Source organism: Protopterus annectens, chromosome 9.part0 (genome assembly GCF_019279795.1).
Source record: "Protopterus annectens isolate FY-2018-M chromosome 9.part0, PAN1.0, whole genome shotgun sequence".
Lineage (NCBI taxonomy): Eukaryota > Metazoa > Chordata > Ceratodontiformes > Protopteridae > Protopterus > Protopterus annectens.
Genome location: NC_056743.1, coordinates 285,984,936 through 286,002,124, shown reverse-complemented (window position 1 = coordinate 286,002,124; position 17,189 = coordinate 285,984,936). Strand labels below are relative to the sequence as shown.

General features: G+C 38.7%; 1 protein-coding gene across 2 annotated transcripts in view; it reads left to right on the top strand.

The window, feature by feature from the left end:
* Positions 1 to 17,189, top strand: part of USH1C (USH1 protein network component harmonin) — a 3,114,702-nt gene that overhangs the window by 2,782,901 nt on the left and 314,612 nt on the right. For both annotated transcript variants that reach the window (XM_044082874.1, XM_044082873.1), the window contains one exon: positions 12,523 to 12,576. In XM_044082874.1, coding sequence (XP_043938809.1) covers positions 12,523 to 12,576 — 54 coding nt within the window. The remainder of the gene's footprint in view (positions 1 to 12,522; positions 12,577 to 17,189) is intronic.

The following is a 17,189-nucleotide window of genomic DNA, read 5'->3' as shown; positions in this document are numbered from 1 at the left end:
TATGAACTATCAACGAAAAGAAACCCAAACCAGTACCCACCCAAAAGATTATATTCCTGGGAGCAAGCCTGGACACAGCATCCCAGATGGCATTCCTTACACCAGCAAAGCAAACATACCTGACAGTCTATTTTTCTCAACTAGCCACCAGACCCCAGTTATCCTCAAGGAAAATTCTACAAGCTCCAGGGTTCATGGCATCTTGCCCTCTACTCATTCCATATGCCAGACTGCATATGAGGGAACTTCAATGGTACCTAAAAAACCTTTGGTGTCAGTACTCTCAAGACCTGGAAACTCTTATACCAATGATACCTTGCCTAAGGAAAGATTTTCTTTGGTGGGCTGCAGCATGCTACCACAACAAGGGACTACCCTTCTCACCACCCCCCGCTGCCCAGACCCTCACCACAGACACATCAGACTATACCTGGGACTGCAGGTGCATACAGGGCCAATGGAGCCCACATCAAATATATCTGCACATCAACCAAAAAGAGATGTTAGCTGTCCATAACACACTGACAGCTTTCAGACTCCTCCTCTCCCCAGGGGCTCTACTGATCAAAACAGACAGCACTACTGTGATGTGGTATATCAACAAGCAGGGAGGTACTCACTCCTACCCTCTATGCCGGCTCGCCATGACCCGTTGGCACTCCATGCAACTACAACTGTTAGCACAATTCCTGCCAGGCTCTCTAAACTCTCTAGTGGACAACTTAAGCAGAAATCTTCTGGACCCATACGAGTGGCAGCTAGACCAAAGAACCTTCACCTTAATAACTCACAAATGGGGTACCCCAAAGGTCGACCTCTTTAGTTCCCACTCCAACCATCGGCTCTGCAAATTCTGCACCAGGGAGCCTCACTGCAGGGCCTGGAAAGTGGATGCCCTATCCTTCCAGTGGGACAACTTCTTGGTCAATGCATTTCCCCACTACCTCTCATTACCAGGGTACTGCTCAAAATAAGGGAGGAAAAACTGAGGACAATTCTGATTGCTCCACACTGGCCTCACCAGCACTGGTACTCACTACTGTGCAGCCTGTCCCCTCTGCCACCATAGCATCTCCCTCAAATCCCAACCCTCCTGACATAGAGGGAAGGAGAATTCATGCATCCCCAATTGCAGACCCTCAATTTGGCAGTCTGGCTTATTCCCTGACCACTGAACAAGCTGCCAATCTCAGTAAACATGTTTTAGATGTTATATGTGAGGCCAGACGCCCTAGCACTAGAAAGTCTTATGCTGACAAATGGAAAAGGTTCTGCACCTGGATCCAGGCTAATGGAGCCGATACGGCACAGCCTTGACTACCTCTCATCCTGGATTACCTAGCTGACCTGCATACACAGTGGCCTCTCCTTTTCCTCTTTTACAATTCATGCCTCTGCTATGTCAGCTCATTTCAACACTGAGCACCCACTTTTCTCACACCCTCTCATCAAACAGTTCCTAAGAGGGGCTAGCAACTTGAGGCCACCCAGAAGAGCACCTACCCCAGCTTGGGACCTAAACTTTGTGTTGGAAAAGCTCACCCTGCCCCCCTTTGAACTAGCAGCTTTAGCAAAGTTAGTTTATCTCCTGGAAGACAGCCTTGCTTGTGGCCATCCCTTCAGCCGGAAGAGTATCCGAGCTGCAAGCACTCATGGCTGTAGAACCCTTCATCGTCTTCCATGCTGACAGGGTGTCCCTCAGGACTAACCCATCCTTCATGCCAAAAGTGGTGTCCAGTGTGGCTCTCAAACAATCCATTCATTTCCCCGCCATTTTCCCTAACCCACAAAACATGGGGGAAAGGATACTGCACTCTCTAGACGTGCACAGACGGCTCAGATTCTATCTAGACAGGACTAAATCATTCAGAAAGACTGATCAATTGTTAGTCAGCTTTGCTGCAGGAGCAGAGGGCAAAGCCATATCCAAACAAACCATTTCCATATGGATAGCACCCTGCATCCATTTCTGCTACAAGCAGCATGGGAAACCTCCCTCTAAGGGGGTCAGGACTCACTCTACCAGAGCAGCCTCCACCTCTGCAGCTTTCTTCAGAGGAGTCCCCACCAGGAACATCCTGGAGGCTGCAACATGGACATCTGTTCACACCTTCACCAAGCATTACCACCTGCCTATCTTCTCCAAATCCAGGGCAGGCTTTGCCACTGCAGTCTTGCAGGGCATCCTAGCCAGCCCCTAGTCTTCTTGACTGCCTCCACCCTTTTCCTCAGCTTTGGGAATCAACCCAAATGTGATGACTGCAGCAGTGAAACACGAAGAACATAGTACAGTTGTGTACACTTACCATAAATGTAGATGTTCAATTATATTCACTGTTGCAGTCCTGGTTTCCCCTCTCTCCAACCCCCTTTTTCTTTCTCTCTCTTTCTCTACTTACAAGGAATTTTTTGGTATTTACTTTCTACTGGTAGGGTTCTTCCACCATATCCTTGCTCCCACTTGGGGGCTCCTGAAAGGGCAAGAAAAACTAATGTAATGGCGTCGGCTGCCTTACTGTATACTGCTGATGACCTGACATCAGTCCTGAAGCGACAACAACCGACGCAGAAATACTAAGCTTCTGGTATTCGGGCCGACTGAGGGCTACCCTGGCAGGGATAACCCCCAAATTTGATGACTGCAACAGTGAATACACTCGAACATCTACATTTATGGTAAGTGTACACAACTGTACTTTCTAGGATGTCTTATAAGACACCCTGCAACAGAAGGCTTTTTTGGCACAGCAGAATGTTTTTTTTTTCCTTAGCTTCCCAGCCAGGGAGTATCTCATGATTCTGTGGTTTAGTAGATCTGTGATTCTCATGATTTCTCTTGCTCACATGAGAAAGATTAGTGGTTTCTATAAAAAAAATAAATAAATAAACCCAACATGCCAACATTTCCAGTCTGGGAACTGCACTGGTGGAGACTACAAATACAAGCAAAAGGTCTGTGGGATTCCTCAGATGGACCAAAGCACATAAATGACAAAGATGTTTTGGTTGTGATTTATGCCTTAAAATCTGTTTATTATCTGTGGTGCCCAGGATATCTCCAGGTGATCAAAGACAACATCACAATGATGTGGTACATCAAAAAGCAAGGGAGTACAACGTCATAGCCTCTGTGCAAGCTGATAGTGAGGGTTTGGTAAGTAACTCATTAGCACTCATTAACCCTCCAAGCATCTTACATTCCATCAGAGCAATATGTATTGGTAAACAAGCTAAGCAGAACCAGAACACTCCTTTACAAATGGAAATTAAACAAGGAGGTCTTCCAGGAATTGATCCAATTAATGGGAGCACCTTTAGTAAATCCTTTGCCTCCTTTCAAAACAGACAGCTAAACAAATTCTGCTCCAGGCTCATTACAAGCAAGCCTGGAAAACAAATGCATTTTCATTCCCATGGACAAGAATGTTCCTCTATGCATTTTCACCATTGCTACTGATAAAATGGGTGATTCTGAAGATTTGGAATGACTCTTCAGAAATAATTATGGTGATTCCCTTTTCGCCTAAACAGCTTTGGTTCATCCTTCTTATGGAACTAGCCAAGGACAATTACCACAAGCTTCCTTTTTATAGCGGATGTGGAGCAAGTACCAAAGGAGGCAAGAAAACCTCCTGCTACAAAATCTTGTATTGGTAAGAGGAAAAGATTTACTAGTTGGTGCAGAGCCAATAATGAGGGTCTTATCAGGGATTACATACTACAGGTGTTCAAATATTTGTGTGAGTTGCTAGCATCTGTGTTGTCATACATTTCTGTCAAGGTACATCTTGCAGTCATTTTAACATGTTTGCCAATGGATTCGCCACTTCCTCCTTTGATTTTCGTACATTTTATTAAAGGAGTTTTACGCGCCTTCCTGGGATCCTACCTTTGTGATGGAAAGTTAGCCATGTCTCCATTTGAACCATCACATCAAGCAGATTTAAGTTTCATTACATGGAAAACTGTTCTACTTATTACTATGACATATGCAAGAAGAATATCTGAGTTGAAAGCTCTCATGGTGGGTTAACTCTGTCAGGTCTTCCATAGGGATAGGGTATCATTAAGAACCTATCCTTCAGCTATGCCCAAAGTTGTGTCAGAGTTCACTTTAAATCAAGCAGCAAATTCCCACTGTTCTATTCAAATCAACAAAATCTGGAAGAAAGGATTTTACATACTCTGGACATTCATTAACAGTTCAGATACTATCTTGACAGAACCATGTCCATTAGAAAAGCTGATTAGCTATTTATTTCTTATGTTGGGACAATGAAAGGACAGCCTGTGTCGAAACAGACTATTTCCAGATGGTTGTCCTTGACCATTGCCATTTGTTGTACCACCATGGTAAACTGTCAGATCCTGAGGCCTTCCTGACCTTTGAACACATGCATATCTGTATATTTGCTCAAACTTGGGTTTATGTGTAATGAGAACAATCCCTCTTTAGTTAGGTTTAGCACATATTCATGCAGTCCCTCTAGCAATGGCAGGGGCTTGTTCATTTACAATTCCATTGCACATTCTGAATGTAGATAACATATCCAGGCAGTATCAAGGCCCACTCTACCAGGGCCTTTTCTTCTTTAATGGCATACTGAAAAGACGTAGACTCTGGAAGTATTCTAGAGGCAGCTATACATAGTCCTCTGCACGTGGCTTTACAAGGTATTACAAACTGGATTCTTTTTTAGATCCAGGACTAGCTTTGTTAGGATCATTCTCCAAGGGCTCCAGGATCCATACCCTTTCTCTTCCCAGGTTAGACAGGCTTTGGTAATCATCCCACATGGCCTAATAGCTACAACAACAGTGAAAATGATGAGCATATTACAGTTATATAAGTTGGTTGTACTTAACCCATAGCAGTAGATGTTTAAATTTCTCACTATTGCAATAGCTGTACCCACCTTCCCATCCCCCTTTTCTTATATATAGTTTAATGCTGGGAAGTAAATTTGCTGATTATTTCTTGTTTTGATAGCTCAATATGAGTATGCTACTTCTTAATTTTTTTAAACAAGAAACATCCGTATTAAACCATTGTGACACAGGCAATTGTACATTTATATAAGTGAAAACAAAAGATACCGACGCAATCCTAGTTGCAAGCATTTTACATCACAAACCATTCTGACACACTCCCCGTTGCAAACATTATACATCACTTATCTACCCAATGATGTTCAATCAAACATTACATAGCTCATTTAAGTCCTGCCTTCTTTTAAACCTCATTCATCCCCTGTGTGTATTGACACAATTGCAATTTTAACTGTGTTGTTCACTCTTAACCTTTTCTAAAGATCTCAGTTCCAGTTGTTTTACCTTTTTTACTATATTCACTGCTTCTAGTATAGCTGGTTTGGATTTTGATTACCATTTTCTAGTAACTGTTTTTTTGGCAGCCACCATAATTAGACACAGCAAGATCTTGCCATGTCTAGGCAATTCCAATTCTGTATCATAGCTCTGAAAAATCATTTCCCTTCTGACACCAGTCTGCCCACCCATCAGCTCTGACAGTGCAACCTGTAGGGAATCCTTAAAGTCTGCCAACTCACTGCATTCCAAGAAAATATGTTGCCAGTTACATCTTTCTTTCCCTGTCACAGCTCCAACATTTGCTGTCTACTTGAGGAAAAATTATCTGGAGTCTACTTGGGGTATAAAAATATCTATGTAAACATCTCCAAGCAAAAATCCTAAATCTTCTAGATTTCGTTGCATATTTGAGAGACATACCTATATCTTCTTAGTTTCTTTGTGAATTGCTTGTCTAGTCTCTCCTCCCAATCCTTTCTAACCTCCTCTGATTGATTCTTACAGTTATCATGCAATATTTTATACTCTGTACTAATTGTTCTTTTTTAACGGCAGTTTCTGTTTTAGATTCTACCACTGCTGGTCTTTCAGTTAGGACCCCCTATTTATTTTAATCTGCCTATACTATGATATCATTCCTTGATATGGAAGGCAATCACTACTACTTAAATTTTAGGCAAGAAAGTACTAAATATTTTCCACTTTGACTGCTAATTCACAGGGCTGCTCAATCAGCAGTCATAGTGGACGTGCGGGAGGGAGACAGAGCTTTTTGTAGCTGTCTAGTTGCTGTGTCTTGGGCAAGACAGTACTAAAGCTACTTCAGCAGTGAGGAACTTGAACATCTACAGTTGTGGGTAAGTGCAACTTACACAACTGTACTATACATAGCATCCAAAAGAGGGGCGTACAGGTTAGAGTAAAAATCAAGTTAATTTTTTTGATCTTTTTACATTTTATTTAGTTTAAATGAACACTTGTCAAACCCATGTAAAACTACTTCCAAACAATAATATTTCTTAAAATAATAAATAATGTAACAGCTATGTACATAATTATAACACGCACAAGATTATTTGTCATACAGGGGAGTTTGAAGTAAGAAGTGGATAAAATGTCAGCCTCTTGTGTATCCCAGGTTAATTTCATACATGCAAGGTGACGGACCTATCACCTTTCCACCCTAAAACACACACACACCACACACACAAACAGGCATGATCATGCTTGAAAAAGGCTTGGTTATGTCACCCTTCAAAGAAGGGTAATTGGCATTGGTCTGTCCATCATCCCTTCCACAGAACAAATGTCCATGTACTCATGTTGCTAATTTGGCTGTTGAAAGCACAGTTGGAGACTGGCAGTGTGACAAAAGACCAGTGAATAGTCCCACAGCTTTTAAAATACTTTGTATATAATTTATGTATTTATCAGACAAAGTAACATTAAAATAGTTACATTTCATACTTGGCATCTTTCCCCATGGAATGAAGTCCAAAATGTATTGTAGGTGTCAGGCTGAAGAAAACAAAATGTATTACAGACTGAAGATGTCCTAGAAATCTTTGAACTAAGTAAGTTTTCCCTCTTTTCCATGCAACTGTTGGTTTAGATATATATAGTTTCATAAGATTTAAGCCCAGTAAATTCTACTACAGAAGGATTATTAGGAAAATGAGACTACATTTGTTCCAAAGCAACTTAATTCATCTCTGTTCAAATATGTTATAATCTTTGAAGCCATAGTTCAGGACAATTTATTTAAAACTTTTCACATTGTATAAATAGTGCTGTTTCACAACCTCATAAAAAGGTTAATGTAGGAAAAAAGTAAAGAAGTAGCTGCATAAAAACAGCTTATCCAGTTAAGGGGTTTAAGGACAACAAAGATGCCCTAAGCTACACTGCTAAGAATGATATAGAAACAAATAATGCTAATGTAATTAGCCATGACACTGGTTCAATTGTTTGTTCAGGAAATGCAAGTTATAATGGAAATGGTGGACATATTCAATTAGACAGTGTTTCAGCTTCCACCTGTTATGCACAAGCAGTTTCTGTTGTCAATAAATCCGGTCCTTTTTTAATGGACAAAACAGGCAACAAAAAGACTCCAAGATGGTCGGGAAAGGACAAGGGGCGCAAGAAGAACTAGATTACACTATCAATGTTTGTAATTTAACTGGTGATGCTTTGACAAATGATATTATTTCTGTACTCAAAAAGGGTTTTTCTTTTATTCCATCAAATAATGTAAATATTTCCAGGTTAATAGTGGATTTCAAATTGTATCTAAGGAAACTCAGTTTGAAGTACATTTTTGAAGGTGTTGCTAGACCTAAACCTAAAGAATTTCACTTTAAAAAGAAAAGTACATACAACCCATTGTTAAATTCCACCTTGTTGGTTTTTGGGAAGTTATGTTAGCAAGAATTTAGGAAAATCAGGAATTATGGTGAAGGCAAGCTTAATTTCCTTCCTTCTGAAAAATCTGCATTGGATGATTTGGCTAACAATAAGAACTGGCGTATTATGAAGGCAGATAAGGGTGGTACCATTGTAGTTATGAAGTCCACAGATTATAGTTTGGCAATAAATTTGTTGTTAAGTGACAATAATTGTTACAAAGAAGTTACAGTAGAATACATTACACAAAGTTTTTTGAGATTGGACACCTGCTTGTTTGATTTATTTAGTCAAGGAAACAGATTATTCTGTCTATAATTTTTTATTAGTTGAATATCCCAAACTGGCGACACTGTTTGGTATTCCTAAGTTACACAAAAACAGGGAAGACCCTCCCTTTAGACCTATAGTGTCGGCCAGTTTTTCTAAGACAGAACCAATCTCTATTTGGCTTGATAAACTCCTGAATCTAGTTGTGCAAAAGTCAAAATTTTATCTGAGAGACTCATGGCATTTGCTTGAGTCTTTGAGTCAATTAGACAAGTTAGAAATGCCTGTTAAATTTGCATCATTGGATGTGGTTTCTCTGTATAGAAGTATAGACCAAATAATTGGTATAGAATATCTTAGAGAATATTTGAGTCAATACACTGACTTTGATAACAATTTTGTTAACACAGTTTGTATTTTGATGGAACTTGTATTAGAGAACAATTTTTTTTTATATTTGAAAATGTATTTTTTCAACAAGTTTCGGGCATAGCGATGGGGTCTAGGGTAGCCCCTTGTTTTGCTAATTTAGTGATGGCAATGTGGGAGAATAAGTTTCTCGTTTCACATCCCCTAGCTGAAAACATCTTGTTCAACAAACGTTACATAGATGATTTTATCTTTTTTATGGAAAGGGGATGTTGAATCTTTTCACACATTTGTCCAATATTTGAACAATTCGACAATTTTTTTGCCATTTACAATGGGTACTATTGGTGACAATATTGATTTTTTGGACTTACATTTAACTATTAGTCAAGATGGTTTAAATTTTGAAAGTTGTATTTTCTGGAAGTCCACTTTTGTCAACCAATATTTGTACCATGATAGTTTACATCCAGTTTTTATGAAACGTGGAGTTGTCAAAGGACACTTCATCAGATTTAGTCATTTAACTAGTAGAGATGAGATCTTTCAAATTGAAACACAAAAACTTTTGGGGGGTTTTATACAAAGAGGTTACGACAAAGTCTGGTTAGATGGCATATTAAATGAGGTTACTTGTCTTAGGCTTAATAAAGCTTGTCCAATTTTGAAACAAATTGACAATCCAGTTGCAAGTAAATTAGTAACAACTGGAACACCAAGTGATTATACTTTGGCCTTCCCTATTCCTATTACTAATGAGATGGTATACATTAGAAATACCATCTTGAATAATTGGAAGGTAGTGTTAGGTAACACTGAATTGAGTAAATTTATTGGTAATTTCCCTTTGTTCACTTACAGAAGGACAGTCAATATAAAGACTATTTTAGAGAGAGGTACCTTTGACCAATACGGTGTTAAAACTAGTTTTAATTTGGGTACCTTTCCTTGTGGGGCATGTAAACAATGCAGATATATTACAGGGACTACATCAGTATTATTTAAACACATTAATAGGACATTTCAGTGTAAGGGACACTTTACATGTAAGACTACAAATGTGGTTTATGCAGCTACGTGTAGCTCATGTGAACATTTTTATATAGGAAAAACCACAAGAGCATTAAATAAGCATATATATGAACACACGTTAGCTATACGTAAGAAAGATACGTCTAATGCTTTAGCCAAGCATTCCATGACTTGTTCTAGTTTCAAAAAGTTTTCATTTTTCATCTTCGAGAGAGTTGATGATGATAAATTTAATGGGAACTTTAAAGTTATTTTAGAATGTAAAGAAACTCTATGGCAGATTTTACTAAATGCAGATCAGCTTCCTGGATTGAACGATATGATCAATGTAAAGTGCTTTTTACAAGCACAAAGATTATAATTTTATACATGTTTAAAGTATTCACTTTTTGTTTTCTTAAAAAAGTTGATGTGCTTTTAAATATTCAAAAACATATTAAGTGCTTAATGCATTTTATTGGTCTATTTGATTACATGTGACATGATAGTTATTTATTTAAATGCTGTAAAATGTATGGATGTTGTTTTTCCTGAAGAAGTTCATGTTTTATTAAATTGGACGAAAGCGCTAAAGAAGGTTGTGGCATTTCATTCTATTCCATCTACTGACAGTGATTTTACTTGGTTTCTTTGTGTTTTTGTGTTTTTCACAAAAGAAGTAAAAATGTTTTACTTTGCTGTTGGTTTAGATTAAATGTTTATTTAACATGAAATAACTATCTTTAACAGAATCTTAATATATTCAAAATAAACTAGATAACTTTAACCTTTTAGTTGAAAATACTTTCCTAAAAGATCATGTTTAAAGTGATGAAACAAAATTTTGTTTTTACATAAAAAGTGTTTGCACGCATCCTTGCATATGTAAATGCTGTTTTTATATAAAATATAACCTCTTTTCACAGCAGTTTTTTTAGAAAATTAAACAATGAAAACCACTATTAAATTGCCAACCTGTTATTTAACAGAGTGGCAAAAATAATATGAAATGATTTTTTGTCAAAAGTTTCATATAATAGTTTGGCAATTAAATAATTGTTTAATAAGTATTTAGTTACTCTTGTCTATTTCTAAGTAAACCTGAGCCTCAAAGTGATGTACAGAGAACCTCCTGGCATGTTAATATTAATGCCATATATGTGGCTTAATTACCTTATATTTCCATGTTTGGAAGCTTTTTTAATTAAATGTTAAGTTTCTGAAAAAGTGTTTTGAAATGAAGTTTTCATTTTTTTACATAAAAGAGTACTCACATACAAGAATGCATGCAAACACTTATACGCAAAAGTAAATCTTCATTTCATCACTTTAAACATGATCTTAAAGCAAATTCTTAAATTATATATATGTAAAGATCTTCAAGACCATCAGGATACTCTGTTCATTTAATTTCTTTATGAAACCCATGGCTGAAGTATCATTTCGACTTCCGCTTAGTTTATTTTTTATGTAGTAATTTGCAGCAGGTTTTTAGCCCCCATAGCTATTGTCAGATGTTGTCAAGATTCTTGAATTTTTGCACTACCACACCAGGCTTGTTGTTACAGAAGTTTAGATTTTCTGTAGATCCTTTCAGGCTTTGGAAATCATTGTCTTATTTAGGTGATTAGCATGCCCAATTTCTTCATTTTCTAAGCAGCTACTGATTACTGCAAAGTATCAACCTCTGACCACTGTTAGTCTAATTCAGTAGTTATGGGTTAATTTATAGGTATGACTGAGTATGAAGTTGTAATTTCTGTTAAGGAAACCATTACACCTATGCCCTCTTACTGTACCCCTTGACACCTCTAAACTGTCAAGTTTTGTACTAAAACATATGTTGTATGCCCAAGGGATTTTCAACACTTTGATTTACTTTATCAGCATTACTTTATACTTACATAATTTAAGTTAATATGCCTACACAGTTTTTACACATATGTTTTTATATCCATGTAGAGAAGTAGTCTTAGCTATTAATTGTTTTATTGTTTGTCATACACTGAAGGTGTTTTTGTGTTAACAGGGGCTATGTACAGCCATAAGAGAGAGTTAAGGACCTAAGGTTATAAGTAGATGATGCCTGTTTTACTATTTAGATGTCTTAAATGAAAATTTGCCTTGAGAAAAAGTACATTTCACTTAGAGTTCTGAATTTGTATTTCCTGTAGTCAGATTATAATCAGGAAATGCATTCATATATTACAGATGTTCAGTATTGTTACATTTACAAGAAACAGAAGTGGACAGCTAATTCTTCTTAAATAAGTGTAGAGTAAAGTCTTGATTTATCGCTAGAATATTTGTAGGTTCAATCCTTGATGCTTCTATTGACAATGCGTCTACTGGAAGAAGGGATTCTGTTTGTGCTACCATTTACATACTGTATCAGATAAATTGAGTTCATTAACTTGCACTTTTTTATATACGCCATTTTTTTCCTGGATCCTCCATGATTATTTAGCCTCCTAGACTCTACAGTCCCAGTCATTCCATCTTTTGGACATGGTGGTGAGAGTTAGGAATCATGGCCATTGTCTGACAGATGTTAGAGGAGTGTGCATAATTCTAAAATTCTGTCCATGGCAGCATGTTGGTGTAGTACTGAAGCAGTATATACTGGCCCTTAGGTCTTTGTGAATCCAGTTGCAGAGCTATGTGCTGCTTGACAGGTTAACATGAAAATCCCTAGTCGTCATTGTTGCTGCTGCATCACGTAGCCTGCACCATTTCAGAATTACTGAGTGGAGTGACCCTTCTCCCTCATGCTGAGATGGTCAAACTAATGTCAGACCCTCACTTTCACTCCCTAGCTACCTGTTGTGGCATGTACTTCACTAATCAAACACAGTACACTTAGGGTTTCATTCAGGGCCTCATCACACACTAGAGCTGGCTTTTTCATTGTTCATTTTGTATAGTAGTGTCTTAAATGCACCTCTTAATTTGATGCCCATGAGCTGTATTGGAAATGATCCCATCTGAAAAAGTGTTTGAAATGCATGAAATTAATTTCTCTAAGGCTTATTAAGGATTAGCTGAGAAATCAGAAAAATATTTTTGAAGACAGGAGAAAAATAGCAAATACTGGTTTGCATGTCTTTTTTAATATATGCATATATTTTTTTTCAGTTTAGTGCAGATCAGGTTGCTGGGAAGGACATACGACTGTTACGGATTAAAAAGGTAACAAAAAATTATAATTGGAATGTTTTTACTTGTAAGAGTAACATATCATACTTTGACTGTTCAGGAGTCAATAAGAAGAGCTTATATTCTGTTTTGAACTTTTCATATATTTATTGCTGTATTCGCTCAACCTATACCACTGTAGTACTGTTTGCAGTTAAGTTTAGACGTGTTTGTGGGTGTGTCTGTTTACATTTGTGTATTTTTAATAATTTTTAAAGTAATATATTGGTAAGTTTAAAAAGGATAGGTCTTAGTCATTTTGGGGGCTGCAGAGTGGGGCAAAGAATGGAAGCTAGATGCTGTAAATGACCTGAGAACCATTTAAGTAATGTATATTAAGTCAGAATGAGTGATGGTCTGATATTGCAGTTCTAACTGTTTTGTCTTAGCTTTTGTATGTGCTACTGTCTGCACTAACATTTCCCAAAACATACTTTACTGTAAGAAGCTGGCACTGCTTGATAAGTGCTTAAGAGACCTGGTTGTAGTTGTCCATAAATGTTTTTTCAGTATCATGCAATTTAAATAAATGCATTTTTATCTATATGAAATTTTTCTCAAACTCTTGAATAATGATGAAAAACTAAGCAAGTGGCCTGTACTGGTCGTATAGACAGAGAAAACCTGACAACAGCCCAGGCAGGCGTCCTGAGTACAGCTAGTGTATCAGGCACATGGTACCACTGGCAGGGAAGATGGGCATGCCTGTTCTTGGGGGACAGAAACAGTGGTTCTTACCTGGCTTGCACAATGTCTCCATTGACAGAGTTCCACTGGAAGTGAAAGCTTGTTAGTGTGTGTGTGTGTGGGGGGGGGGGGGTGCTGTATCAAAGATGTGGGCATGGCTGCTCAAACTGGTGATAGTAGCCCCTTTTGGCACATGTGTGAGATCACTCATGCTTGTACTGAGGAGGCATAGACAGCATTCTCAGTGATGTGAGTGCTCACTTTCCCATTATGGAAGGAGATTAGGCTCATATTTAAAAATACTTTAATTTCTGGAATACTGGAGGGAGTAAAGGTACACTCATGGCTGTCTAGATAGTGATCACTTAGGAGATTGATGATCAGCAGGCACTTGGGGAAAATACAAAAATTGTAAATAATTAGAAAGCTTCGTATTTCTGAATATTTAAGATGAAAAAGTTAACAACATGTACACTGTCAGATGACAAAAAGAAATATTTACAGTGAAGGCAGTATTGGAAAAATATGAACAGTTGTAGAACAGAAAAAAAAAACTACAGTGATAGTGATGATAACTTCCTGCTGTTATAGAGAGGTCTTTTTTTGTGATGACATATGTAGTAGCTCAGTACTTTTTGTGACAGAATTTTGATCAAAATGGAAAAAGAACCAAAGAAAACATGCTGAATATAATTGGAAAGAACTTGTTTTAAAACAGAATCACACTGAGTAACATGAACAGACTTTCTAAACAGTCAATAAAGCATCAGTTAGAACAATGCAGTCATAAGATTAAAAGCCACACTATTTTAAGGAGCAGACATAAAAGAAAGTTAATAAGGTAGACCAACAGTATGAATCACGAGGTGTGCATGGACACATCAGACAGTCCACAACACTGTAGGCAGATGTCTGCACATCTGCAAAAACATGCATATACTGCATGCCTCGGACCCCACCCCTTGCACATCAGATCCATGAGAGATGGGGTTAACGACAATGTTTTTAACTCCCTTCCCCGTTCTGGTGGTGAAGGTTTGAGAAAGCACTTCCTTTATTTGCTTCCTGGATGACAATCCCTCTGGTTATATCTAACTGCATTGGAAAGTGAAGAGTCCTGAGGCCGTTTAGAGGAGGCTGATGGTCATCATTCACAAAGCGGATAAAGAATAAAATGTGCATTTTTGGGGGGATTTGTTCAGGTATTGATGCATTATTATGTACATTTCAGCTATGTGTTGATTTGTTCTAGTATCTGGAGAGTCCATTGGTTTCAACGCAATATAATAAAGTAACTAAACAGTACTTCTCAGAAAGGGAGTTAATTCATTCAAAACTTTGCTAGATTTGGGTGTACTTGTTTTATTTTGCTATCTGAAAGGAAACAAAACTCTAACCCCCAGATTTAATAAATTCCATGTAGGCATAGTGTAGAGCGTACATGAAATGTTACTGTGTCCGTGTACACTGTTCCCCCCTCGGCAGCGCGCCATGCATATTAATGATCATGTGTTGCTGAGTGAGAGCCATGGAACATGGTTATTGAATCAGTGGAGGGAGTGTGGTGCTAACTGTGTCCGCAGATGAGCAATATTCTCCCTGCTGTCCATTTGCTTTATATCAATGTAATTTTATTTTAATTTTTTTTATTTTTTTTAAAAAGTTCCTTTGCATGGCGCAGAGCGCAGCAGTGCTAAGTGATGCTGAGACACCTGCATTTAATTATTTACTTAAAGGTCACGTTTAAGCGTAGCCGAGTGGGTTTGCATGATGCGGCGCAGTTTTCAGCAGTACTGATACATAGCTCAAAGGTATGTAAAGGTATAGCAGAATTCTACATGTCCACGTAGCCTCGTGTGCAGTAGGTGCGGGGTTTGAATACATGGAAGGGAAAATAAGCATTTATTTTGGATTTAAAAATTATGCCAATTATTTTTAAATATTGGACCGCTGCACTCCGCTAAGCTCTGCTAAGACCTGCTAAGCACCACATAAACAATAATGGCTGAAAATGTTTATGCACTGGTTGGCACCACTTAGCTAGTTTGCACACTGCTAAGTGACGTGGTGCTATTTTAAATGTTGCCAATGGAGTTTAAGAGTAGGAAAACAGGCTATATAAAGCTCACTAGCTGGGAATACAGCATAATGTGTTGGGAGTTCGAACTGTGTAGTGACTATTGCTGAAGTTGAAGAGGGTGCGCACTTCCGGGTGCAGTGGTGGGGCATTTAGGAGCCCAAGGTCATGGTTGGATTACTGGTGGAAAACCATGGAGACCGGCTGCTGCAGGGGGAGTTCCAGAGCTCAGAGTGCAAGACAGAGGCCTGGGACCAGCTGGCACATGAACTCACCAGTGTGACAGGTATCCCCCACACAGGTGAGCAAGACTGTCACCAGTATGATGACCTGAAGCATCGTAAGGGGGGATCTCTTGGCCACCTGAGTCCAAGATGCATGGACAGGGAATGCCCCACGTCTGCAAGTATATTTACCTCTGTTTGACCAATATCTAAACCGAATGTCTGCTAAACTAGTATGCATAATGGTGTGCCTCTCTCCCAACAGCTGTAGAGGAGAGAGCTCGCAACATCAAGGCGCATGCAGGACGCTTGTCCAGGTTGCGCCATGAGTACAGATGTATTTTGCTATCTATAGTCAAATAAGCAAGGAAGAGTAAAGCACTAACTGTAATAAAGTATCTGCAAAACGTTTGTAGTGCAATAACTGTGGAATTATAGCTGTATTGCAACATCTGCATAATGACAACTGTTGTGCAATAAAAACTTGAAATTATACCAGTAAATACATGAAGGTATCTCTAATAAATGCTGTTTTGCAAGAATTCAGTTATGACAACTGTGCTGCAATAACACATGAACCAATACCAATAATAGCAAGGTAAATTTTGTACATCAGAATTGTCTTGATGTGAGAGTGTTCAATCTCGCCTTTGTTCTTACACATGGGTTCGGAGCCGATCCTCGGCTCCGTGCCGGCCGACTGCAAGCTCTGCATCGAGAAGAAGCTCAAGGACATCTAATACCCACAATCCCCCTCTGCCTTTACCTCAGATCTAGTTTGCCGCTCGCTGGAGACTAGCTCGGGGCTGTTCAGATAAGATATTTTATCTATTCTGTACTATTTTTCAGAAAGTTTCTTTAAATTCTAGTTGCTTAGTTAGAGAGTAGGTGTGTGAGTGCAAGAATTCTCTATACTTAGAATAAGTTAACTTGTTAACTTTCGAGTAGAGTTTTTCGGGGCCTACCCCTTCTTGGACTTGTGACTAAAATTTTTGTAGTCTTGCCTTTTGGCACTTTATTACTGGATTAGACTTCGGATTAGACTTATTTGACTAAAAACTTGTGTAGTCTTGTTTTTAGCTTTATCATACAGACTCTTACCCGGATTTGACATTTTACTGGAGACTTTTTACTGGACTGGACTGTGTTCATTGTTAATATGTCTGAAAAGATGAAATCTGGTTTTAAACGTTGTCAGTGTGGCCAAAAATGTCGGTCACAGACAACCACAGTTCCTGTGTCTACTGTCTTGGCCCTCTCCACTTACAAGAGGACTGCTCTATTTGTCACTCTTTTAGTGGGAGGGTCATGACAGATAGGCGCAGGAAACTGATGGATAGAGGATTGCTGAAACCCTCTTTCCAGGAGGCTTTGGATGCTTCAGACCAGGCATCCAAGTCTTCGAAGGGGTCGAAGGCGTCGGAGCCAAAGTCATCGGCTCCGAGCTCTTCGAGTATAGTTAGATCACCGGTTCCACAGACTTCGGGGCCGAGTGTTCAACTGTTGGCAGTTTCCGAGCCTCGAGTCTTGGAACCGGTGACGGAGCTCCCCCCACCGACTCTGTTGAGGTCGGCTCCGTCTTCGATCCCTTCGACTCGTTCTTCTAGAGCCCTTTCCGA